Genomic DNA, 11,767 nt, shown 5'->3' with positions numbered 1-11,767 from the left:
AAGTTCTATGAAATGATACCGTACAAATTACTCGGTCTAAAAATATCATCATCGTTAGGGCTCTATTCATCCCATAAGTGGAATGTTCATCTTATATCACTTAATAGAGGACTGCTAATGGAACCTAAACGACGATGACATTTCTTAGATAAAATATATTTATATGATGGCATTTTGTACAACTTGCAATCGTTGATGATATCTCTTAGAATTAGACATTTGTCAATCGTATCTCTTAGATTCTCTCCTGAATAAAATTAGACTTAACATCGGTCATTCCTTCTTGCTTTCTACGGTAAGCAATCAACTCTCGTTCAACAAAAAGGTTATGGGTTATTGCATAACTAGCCATATTTTGAGAGCTAGATTTGACCATCTTTTTTCATCGGTTTTAAAATATGAAGTAGGCAAGCAGTTGTCTGCCCCTAATGTCAAGGTACCGTGAGAAATCAGAATAAAAAATATATAAAAAAAAGAAAAGGACACATGAAAAGACAAAACTACCCCCCTCATCTAACCTTATCACCTTCCTTCAATTCCCTGTACACTCTTTCCCGCACGAGAGGGTTGGAGGCTCAGACTAGGGTTTGCGCATGGTGGCGGCGAGCGTCGGACTAGTGCAGCCTCAGCAACAACAGCAACGGCGATGGTGGAGAAGGATGCAGTGGCAGCTACCACCGGCATGGCCGCGTGAGGTGGGATGCCAGCCCAATCGATAGGTGTAGAAGGATATGTGGTGCAGCCACTACGGCACGTCGAAAACATCGTAGTGCCATATGGGGCCTGAGGGCCCCAACACACTCTGCAACATGTGTGGCATTTAGAGCAAGATGGACGGGCTATTGCCGGAGTACCGGCCATCGACAAGCCCGAGCTTCAATGGCGACGAGCACTCCAACCGCCACAGGAATGTGTTGAAGCTTAGGGAGAAGAAGGTGCCCATCTAGCCGAAAGCGACGAAGCATTGCATTTGTGTACATATGTACATTATATCTAGATAGTTAATTAGCTTAGCTAATTATATATGCCATAGCAGTGTCATGATATGATTAATTTAAGTGCAAGCCACTAGCCACCAGATAATTTTGGTTTCTGGGTTTAGCTTAGAGGTGATCGAATCGGTCATGCATGAATTATTATTTTGTGTTCTCGGGATGTTCAATTTGATTTATTCATTAGCCTCCTGGATTAATGAAAGTGCTCAAAGTGGTCGTGTAATACAGGTTTGATTAGTCCACATTGTTTGAATTGCCACAAATTTGTTTCTACTAGAACAATTTTGTGTCAACTTTTCTCTTGGAATTTGAGTGAATTTGGTTCGTTTTGATTATATTTTATTTTTGTTATTCCCTCCGTTCCACAAGGGACATATGTGGAATAAGCATTTACAAAATAGGGTCAAATATGCAAGGATAAAACATCCATTTATGTCTCATTTAACACCGTTATGCTCACTTAACATATTAGGGTATGTCAACCGGCTGCTTCAAATTTGAAAACTGAGGTCAAATCTGCAGTTAGCTCTTAAAATAGGGCCAGTTATGCAATAGCTCCAAAAGGTTATGCTTATGTGAGACACTTAAGGCTCGAATTAAGCCAAATAGCAATATTGTAATATCATGCAAATTCTATTAGACATGAATAATTTGGGCAGTAAATAGACAATAAGTAGAAGTTGGGAAACCTTGCAAACGAACATGTCCTAAGTGTCAACCGGAAATTTTGAGGAATCGATGGCCTACATCACTATTCCTCGACCAAATGATATAGTCCCCCCATTTTCAAATATTTGTCATTGTCTATTTATCTTCAACTTTGACCACTTATGTTTTTCTACAAAAAGTTAAAGAGAGTTTTGTCCATTGTCTAAAGCATCTATGTTTGCTATGACATGACCACACTGGTTTCTTGTGCCTATTATGGAGGGTTTGATATCTCAGAAATGATATGATTCATGCATGGTAAAGGATTGGGAACTATATGGTTCAGCTAGCTTTCTAATCAATATGAAAGTAAAATTTTGCTTGTCCGACAAGAAGTATGTAGATGATGTCAAGGGAAAAGGTGCTATGTTTGATGAATCAAGAGAAAGTATAATGAGCTAGCATTATTTTCAGGAAGAGAAATGTCAAGAACCACCCGAAGATTATACAAAAGTGAACATCTGTACACGGTTCGGAGATGAAAGTAGAGAAGTAAGTGCAAGAATTGTTGTTGGAGATTGAGAGGCCTTTGTATTGCTAGCAACACATAAATCTCTACACCCGTGTGGTGTTGCACTGTTGCAGTTCAGGCCAAAGCCATGGGTTGTGATAGAATGGATATTCATGCACATGTCGATAATCCTAGAGATGGATAACTTTGATATCATCCCAGGCATGACAACATATTGCCTATTTATATAATCATGGGTAGCAATGATAACTAAAGCAAAAGGTGTAGTGCAATGTCTTCAAATTGTGCAAGTAGACACAATAAAGATCAAAAAGTGGATTGTACAACTCAGGGTGGTTTGAGGGGCCATGTTGTTTGTTCAAGTGACTTGAGAGGCGACGATTCTTAGCCATCGAGCCCCATCTATGCCCACCTCACTGCCACCGTCTACGGCCTCTATGTAGGAAATTTAACTTTGAGCCACTCTTATGAGTAAGCGGTAACAATTTTGTCACTCTCCTGTCACAAGTGTTGTTCGAGAGATTAAACTTTCCTTGTAAAGAGTGACAAAAGGTTAAAAGTCCCCTTCCTTGACCTCCCACAGTCGCCTCCTCCCTCGTTCCTCTCTCTCCTCTATCACTTCCCACAAGACACATGAAACCAAAGGGTGAGTTCAGCGTGGGGTACTTCGTTGGCAAACCATTAGTATCCAGGCTTCCATTCCCCCTTTATCTTCCGCATCTCCAATCAATGTCACCACCTCCATTCTATTCAGATATGGAAACCCCTGTTTTAGATCTAGCGGCTCCCTTGCTTGGGTCGGCCTTAGCCCTGATCAGAACAAGGTAGGAAAAGACATCCCACATGAACTCCAAACGGGGTGGTGCCCGTGATGGCCTACCTTTGCTGACATCTCAAACCTCCAGCCAATGTCTCCTTTCTCAGGAGATGAACTCATTGCACGGTTTTGCACAGGTGGTTTGCAACATTGTGTGGCTACTCAAAGCTCCCAGTAAGGTATGCACGCTTGTGTCAGAGAATGAACCCCTTTAGTAGGAGATCATGGGACCCCTTTGAATTTGGGCCAGGGAACATGAGAGATCGCTACCTCGAATGTTTAAAGAGAAAATGCATGAAGAAAGCGCACTGACCACCACAAGTATACAAGCTTGGGTCGTAGAATCGTAATACCCTACTCCTCTGGTGCTTGACTCGAACTCAATCCTTAGTGTGTTTTAGACTGTTGAGCTTGGATCTCTCGGATCATTCTCTCTTGGATCGATCTTTCTTCCTATTGGGCTAGGTACTCCATTTATAGTATCAAAGGGATAATACAACGATCGACTCTTGAGAAGAGTGTGGCTACTAGATCCTATTAAGTGTGTCTCTTATCTTTTGGGAAATCCATCAATGAGCATATCCCATCACTGTCGATAGGACGAGTGATGCTACTGTCAGGGTTCCTATTGGGAGGGATGGGCCATACTTAACCCTTTCATGAGGAGCAAGCGGGTCCCCTCTGGACCTGGCTGTGCCCCCTTTGAGACCAGTCAAGCTGACCTGATCCCCTCCCCTAAAGAGCAAGCCAGTGTCAGGGTAGTCTAATGCCCATTAGCATGGCACACACCTAAGTTCTAGTAGTGGGGCCTCCAACATGCCTCACTTACTATGTTTAATGTTGTGCATGCATTGTGTCAGGCATGTATGGTGTGTAACATGCTCTGCCTCAAGCAACTACATTAAAAGCGATGGGAGGATGCCTTGAGCAGGCGTGCAAAATAGGGAATGCGCCCTATCCAGTGACATCAATCTCATCAACATCATCGCCCTTACTTATGATGAACCGCAAATGGAGCAATGGGCAACATGAGCTACTGGTATGGAAACCCTGATTCTCATAACACTTATAGTCGCCACCGGCCTTTTCGTTGAGCCTTCACCACCTGGTGAATGTCGGTGAAGGCCCAATAATGTTGGTGAAGTGACACTCAAGGGTCACCACGATCCAAGGGCTTTACTAAGGAATAGGCCGACCTTTGCTAGGGGCCAATCTAATTGCAACCTCTAGGGCCTATGCCGGAACATGGGGGAGGCATGCTTTCCAGCACATGAAAGAGTGTCAAGCTTGCTCAAAGCACAAAGGCCTTGGGTACATGCTTGACGAGACGGGCTAGACGGACGTCATCACTACCGCCACCGGGGGCTAAGCTACCTGACCGTTGCTCGCAGCAACATGCCATCCTTTGATTTGCAGTTTTACATAATATGATGTGAAAATTAACCCAAACCTACCTGTTTTCCTCGCCTCCCAGAGGGACCCTCACACTGCATTCTGTTACCAGTTAGGTAGGCTCATGGTGCAAAAAACATAGGTACACGCTCAACCATAAAATATACTCCATCCACTAAAAAAACAATTTAATCCCACACAAGTGCTTGTCTAGCTAGGTTCATATTTAGCCATAAATGGAGTTCTTTTTGGGGGTGGGGGATGAGGAAAGTAAATGTCATGTGAGTTTAGGTGATAAATGAGAAAATCATGTGGTTTATAAATAGAAAAATAGACAGATTAATGCATGGAATGACACATTAGATTAATTAGAACTTCTGCACACTGATACTTAATTATCTGGATGGTTTTAGTTTCCCAAAGATGTTGTCACAGAAGAACAGTGATTGATCATGCATGCATGCATATGGCCATATATAGCTCGATAGCAAAGAGTACCCCCTAGAAACAATAACCAAGCAAACATGCATGCATGACCATACCATACACATATATATCTATGTACTGGACTAGTGGTAGATGAGAGATAGACAAAGGTTAAAAAATTAACAATTAATCTTATTGCTGTCATGCATGGTGCAGTGTGCAGTTCTTGGAAGGCCTTGGGGGGTGCAAAGTACTTGAAAGATCTCACTCCAATGCTCTGATCGACATGGTCAGATCCAAAGTACTCTGCCCCAGATCATCATCAGAGGCCTCCTCGCTGCTTTCTATTGTTGTCTTTTCTTGCTTCTGCTGCTGCTGCTGCTGCTGCGCCATGGACGAATCCATGGAAGAGTTAGCTGCTGCTGCTGCCGCTGCCGGCGGCGAGAGCGAGAGCGAGATGGACAGCTTGTTGCTGCGGCGATCCATCTGTGCTTCTTGCTCTGACACTGTCGTGCTCGTCGTCGGCGGCGTCGTCTTGCTCCTCTTGGCTGCGCCGGCGGCCATCGTAGTCGGGGACAGGCTGAGCTGCAGATCCGGCGCCGCCCACTCCGGCGGCCTCTTGCCGGACGGTGTGGTGGCCGGGGTCATCGTCGTCGTTGGTTCTGCATGCTTCTGCTGCTGAGCCGCACATGCAATGTCGCGACAGAAAAATTAGTTAGTTTACACTGTCCAATACATGGGCGTACGTGTCAGAGATTGAGAAATGAACTCGATGCGTTTGTTTCTTTGTAGAGTGTACTGCAATCGTAGTCGTAGAGAATGACGGTGTATGATGCATGGCGCCATGGATACGAATGGGCACGGACCTCGAGGCGCCGGGAATCTAGGGCTTCGTCGATCACCACGGGATCCGACGACGATCTGTTCCTGCCGCCGCCGCCGGCCACCGTGCTGGCTGCAGGGTCGTAGCAACCGCCCCCGCCGCCTCCGCCGCCGCTGTGCCATCCAAACGGGAAACGGTGATCGCGTCCTGCGGTGACCGCGGCCGCCGCCAACATCGTCGCCGGTGGCGCCATGGCCGCCGACCTCGCTATCAGCTGCGGCCGAGTCGACGACGCGCCGTTCCCGGCGTAGTACCCGAATCTTCCGTCTACCATTTGCCGATGATCTCCGGCGTCGGCACCGGCCGCGGCGGTTGACGGCGGCCACCGCCTGGTCGCGGACGAGGACGCGAACAAGTGCGCCGCCGCCGTGGTCGACGACGACGACGGCTTGATCACTTCCCGCTGGTTGAAGCTGAACGACCACTCTTGGTTCCTACGCAGATCCAGACTCGCAGAAATTAGGGTTTCGTCTGCACAAGATACACCATTAGCATGGTTAGCTAAGCTAGCCACGTCCCTTACCTGAAGCTGCTGTTCTTGAAATCGAACGTCTGCGACGACGCCGGAGACTGCCGGTGTTGGAGGAGCCCGTACAGCCGGCTGGCCTGTTCCGGCAAGGCTCCTCCTCCGCCGCCGCCGCCGCCGCCGCCGCTCCTCGACGCGAAGAAACCGCCGTGCTCCGGCGGCCTGGAGGAGAGCGCGGCGGCTCTCTGGAGGAGCATGTCGTGGAAGCGTCTGTCGCCTCTCGTCAGGTGGAAATCCATCGGAGAAAACACTGCTGATGCACGTACGTATACACCCAAGAAAATCTTTTTAACTTCTTGAAATGAAAATATTTCACAGATCGATGAATGCAAAGCAAACCTGAGGCGATGGATCCCCTGATCTGGCGACCTTCGTGGTCTAATTTCTTGCTCCTGTACATCTGTAACAAAATTGGATCGATCGATCAAAATGTTAATTAATTAGTTGCCAATCTCAATCATGTTTCTACAGTAGTTAAGAATAATTGTGGAGTGATCGGTGATAATGAAATTATGGAATTGATCAGAAGCTACAAGCTGGACAGGTCGACCATGAATTGAGAGTGCATAAATACAACAACAAATTTAGAGCAACGAATTTACCTGCAAGTGGCTTTTCACATGAGCAATGCTGAGCCCCCTAACATTCATCATCTGAAGCACCAGCTTAGGAGTTGCTCCTACACACCAACATGCAAATTAAGGGTGAGAAAAAAATAATTAATACACAACAATCAAGAAATTGGAGATGAAAATTTGAATCACAAAATCTAAAAAGAATCCATAATAGAGATACAATTGCAACACATCGATGCAGGCAGCTTGCTCATATATGCATACATACATATCGTGCATGCCATGCGATAATTAACCAAACTTCAGTTAAATTGGTGAATCACTTACTCTCTTGGCCGCCGAGCCTCTCGACGGCGTGGACGAAGGCCATGTGGAGGTCCGGCGTCCACCGGAGCCGAGGCATCTTGGACCGGTTGTACTGCCGCACCGACGGCACCCTCTGCTCGCCGCCGTTCCCCTCCGACTTGCCGCCGCCGCCGCCGCCGTGATCCTTGTCGCCTTTCAGCTTGCTCTCGGAGACGTGATTGTTGGTGCTGCTGTTGTTGCTGGAGCTCCTGCTTCCCGCAACGTCGGTGGTGCTACCGCCATCATCGTCGTCGTCATCCCCCTCGTCCTCCTCGTCCTCCCCATCGTCGTCTTCGTCATCGTCGCCGACTTCTCCCTCCTCGCTCTCCACATCCATGACGACCTCGTTGAGGTCCAACCGATTCTTCTCAACCGGCCTCTTCGTCTCCTCATCATCATCCTCAACAATCTCAGCAACCACTTCCTTATCCTTCATCTCACTCAGGCTGATGCTGATGCTGATGCTGATGGATTAGCCTCTCCTGTGTATCACCTATCTTCCTCTCAAGCATCTTGCCATGGCTGGTGGATCATCGGAGTCGCATGGGCATGCAGGTGGAATGGCTAGGAAAGGGGGAGGAAGAAGGAGATGGGTGTGATGAGGGAAGCAATGATATGATGGGAATTAGTAGTAGTACTGTGAGAGATGGGAAGAAGCATAAGCAAGCTAGCTAGCTACTGGCTAATGATGTGCGAATAAAATAAGAGGGAATTGGACAAGCATTCTCCTCCTACATTGACTGGTTTTGAAACACTGTTGCAAGCTAGAAATTTGTTATTTGATCTGATCTCCAATATAATCCTGACCCTGTCCTTGTGTTTGGTATGCACACATACGCAATGGACACACACATATATATACACAGAGAAGAGAAACTACAGCTATCTCAGGTTAAAGTAGATTACAACTAACAGAGAAAGAAAAAGGGGGCTAAAAATTGATTAGCTTAGTAGCTAAAGACAAGAGCTTTTGGTGAGGTTCATGGACTAAATGGCGGAAGCATACTTTACATGGCAGCAGTGAGATCCTTTTTCTTGGTTTTTATGCTTTCCTATTAGCTAGGTTTTGCATGAATCCATGCATGCACGAGTGAGCTGAGCTCTTTGTGAGCTCATGTGACCCCAATCTGCCAGCCAATCTGGCTGGATTCCAAAAGCATTTCCTTGCCCTAATAGTTTTCTCGCTGGGGACACTGACCGCCTTGTCGTGTGGATCTGAGCTGCGCTCCGTGACACAAAAACAAAGCGTTGGTGGTTGACCTCTGCCTCTCCCCTTTGACAGCCTTGTTTAAACAGCTAGCTATGGCTAGCTACTAGTAGCTAAAAGGAACAAATGTTTGACAGGTCCATGTATTTATTTCATTCCTGATGCAATGCACACATCTACCTAGCTAGCTAACCATGTATTCGTATACACTCTCCGTCTAATTAATCTCCTCTTGTACTCACTGTCGACGTACGTCAGTTAATGTCTCGTCACACACACACATGCATGTATATATGTACTAAAATGTCACTTTTTATTAAAAGAATTGTTAAGATATATTAGTATGTGATCTAGCACTTGCTTCACACAAGTAGAACCAAATTTTGTTTTTATATATGTAGGTAGAAGTTAAACTCGAATGTTCGTGGAGTGATATATCTATATTATCAATTTATTTTAACGAAGTCGATAACTTTTTGGGAAACCTGCATATATAAAACATGTGTACATCCACTCATGGAAAAACTGCTTCCAGCACAATATAGTTTATATAAATATTTTCTTTAAACAATTATAGATGTATAGGAAATTAGGTGCTAATTATGTTAGAATATAAGTGATTGTATGTTTTCTTCTTATCGATTTAAGTTTTTTTTTGTTAAACTGGTTAACGTATGTAACTCAATAGACAACCAATTAAATGTTTTCAAGTTCAAATCCAATTGATCAACACACAATTAATTAAATAAAAAAATGCATCCCCGTTCTAACCCTCGTGTGAAGAGGAGCATTGAAATATAAGAGAATTGTTTTATTTCTTATTATTAGCTTAAACTTTTTGGTTATGCTAGTTGGTCAATACAACTCGAATTTCATTTCTCACAGTAAATTATATTCAAAGTACCAAAAGAATATTTTAAGGAAAACAACTATTGAGACCTAAGAAAACTTATGCCTACGGAACCAGCCTGAATATAATTATTAATTCTGTAGGCCACACTCAACAACCAACCCATAGATTATGATCTGTAGATCCAACTTATCTATCATACATTCCAACCAGAGGTAAACTAATTGTAAGCACCAAATAAATACACATATATGTATATGTATGTGTATATATAATCATCATGGATGATTGATGCATGGTAGATATTGTTTGAGTAGATAAACGTGCGTTCATTATGTATTTCCGTATATATATATATATATATAAAAGAAAATATAAAATAACTAGAAATACTAAATTTTATACTAGAAAATATAGTCTAGTTACTTTCTTAAGAATTAATGATAAATAAATAAATATATATATATATATACCTTTTAATCAACTGAATTTGGTTGGTTGTTTATGGTTTGGGGACGTAGGAGGAGGCAAAAAGGAGGGCTCTCCCTCGTGCAGAAAAAAGGGGACGGACGATCACACGAATTCGCCGGCGGAATGTGGTTGCGTCGTCACGGAATTCATGGGATTGCTCTGCTCTCTCTCTCTCCCTCTCTGCTCCTCTCTCTCCCACATTGGTGGAAAAGCCATGAAAAAAAAGCTGCTGTTGATTCGTGTGACAACACGACGACGACGACATGCATATGCTTTTGGGATAGTACCTGCATGAACGGTAAGAGCAAGGCTAATAATATAATTAACAAGCTGTCTATAAGACTTTTTATAGTCTTCTCTTGGTTCATGCATATACTAGTTAGCTCTTTATCATTAATACATGACCCACATGTTACTCTCACAGAATTTCTTGGTTCCTGTGTCTAAGCTGGCCGGCTACAAACTTACAGGCTGCTTACACTCTCTCATCCCCTCTCTCCTCCACATAAGCATATAACAGTTTGCTATTATACTTGCTCTAAAGCCATCGTCAGCTCCCCTGATGATTGGGTTAGTCGATCGTTTCCTCCTGTCTTTTCTACACGATCTAACGCGGAGAAAACTGTTGGTAAGTGGACAAGCAAGCATGCATTGCCTTATTGATTAATTAAAGGTGTGTAGGAAAAGCTAGATAGCTAGCTATGATAAGCCAAAACTCTCACAAGAAATGGCCTCTTTTATTGTGAACAGGAGAGGAAGCTAAACGCACAAGATTGATTTAACATTGAATATAATATAGCATTAATCTATTATAGATATAATAGGAAAATGAGCCACCACTTTAGCAATCATACGCTAGAAAATCCCACATTAGTTGAAAAAAAATGATCCGATTAGAAAGAGAAATTTCGAATTAAAATAAAGAAAAATAAAAAGGTTCAGGTGTAAATACAATTTAGAAAATCCAGAATTCGGTTAAAAATAAAAATTATTAATATTAAGTGAAAGTCTATCTAGAAATACAATTTAAAAACATCTAGACTTTGGATTAATTTTTTTCTAAAAAAATAATATTGAGTTAAGAGTCCATCTAGAAATACAATTTAGAAACATCCAAAATTCTAGTTAAAAATAAGTAATATCGAGTATTATATATATGTAAAATAGAATCAGATTAGAAATTGAATGTGGGAATTAAAAAAATAAAGAAAAGTAAAAAAGAGTCCATGTGCAAATACTGTTTAGAAAAATACAAAAATAGATTAAAATTAGAAAATAATTAATACTGAGTGAAGAGTCCATCTACAAATATAACCTAGAAACATCTAAAATTCGGATTACAACTAAATTAAAGTAATTAATATTGAGTAAAGAGTCTATCTACCGATATAATTTTGAAACATCTAAAATTCTCCTTAAAACTAAGTACTAGTCGATGTATAAATACAATTTAGACATATTAAAAATATTTTGCGGAAAAGATATTATGTACGAGTACAATTTCGAATACAAGTAGTATAAATACAATTTTGGAATTAAAAATCAAAGAAAAGTATAATATGGTTCCATGTAGATAAGTTAGAAAATCTGAAATTCAAATTGAAGATTTAAAATAATCAATTTTAAGATAAGGAGCCATGTATAGCTAGAACTTATAATAATGATAGCCGGCAATATACGCGGGCCACCATGTGATACAATTTAACATCGTTTAGGTACAATGGTGCAGATATCAACAAATGAAACTATACATCGATAAAGCGTCTTACGTCGTAAACGAAGAGAGTATCATGTGTTTGCCAATGTATATAGCTAACCATCCCTTCAAATCAATTAGTTTTATTTTTCTTAATTAATTCGTTCGTGCGGCATATTCCGGAGCAGTTGATGGCACACGATGCCCTGCATGCCCGCAAGTGCTCCAGCACTGTAGTACCCAGGTTCATGCTATGTATACCTGCACAATATATATAATACGTGGACATATATAACTAATTATATATTTACATCATTGCATGAATACATACAATTGATTAATTAAAAAACTTCCTTGTATACATATACGTACGTTTATATTAGTTTCCCTAGATTTAATTTTAT

The 11,767-nt window shown here is 42.4% G+C and overlaps 1 protein-coding gene across 1 annotated transcript; it reads right to left on the bottom strand.

Moving 5' to 3' along the window:
• Positions 1–4,765: 4,765 nt before the first annotated feature.
• On the bottom strand, positions 4,766–7,949 carry LOC102717409. The gene is made up of 6 exons (XM_006648429.3): positions 7,122–7,949; positions 6,822–6,898; positions 6,559–6,619; positions 6,217–6,469; positions 5,677–6,127; positions 4,766–5,488 (listed from the first exon to the last, which is right to left on the bottom strand). Exons 1-6 carry the CDS (start codon positions 7,573–7,575, stop codon positions 5,075–5,077), a joined length of 1,710 nt encoding a protein of 569 aa, XP_006648492.2. The 5' UTR covers positions 7,576–7,949; the 3' UTR covers positions 4,766–5,074.
• Positions 7,950–11,767: the final 3,818 nt, after the last annotated feature.

Source organism: Oryza brachyantha, chromosome 2 (genome assembly GCF_000231095.2).
Source record: "Oryza brachyantha chromosome 2, ObraRS2, whole genome shotgun sequence".
In the NCBI taxonomy this organism is placed as follows: Eukaryota; Viridiplantae; Streptophyta; class Magnoliopsida; order Poales; family Poaceae; genus Oryza; species Oryza brachyantha.
Note: the sequence above shows the minus strand (reverse complement) of the source record. Positions and strands in the feature narration are given on the sequence as shown.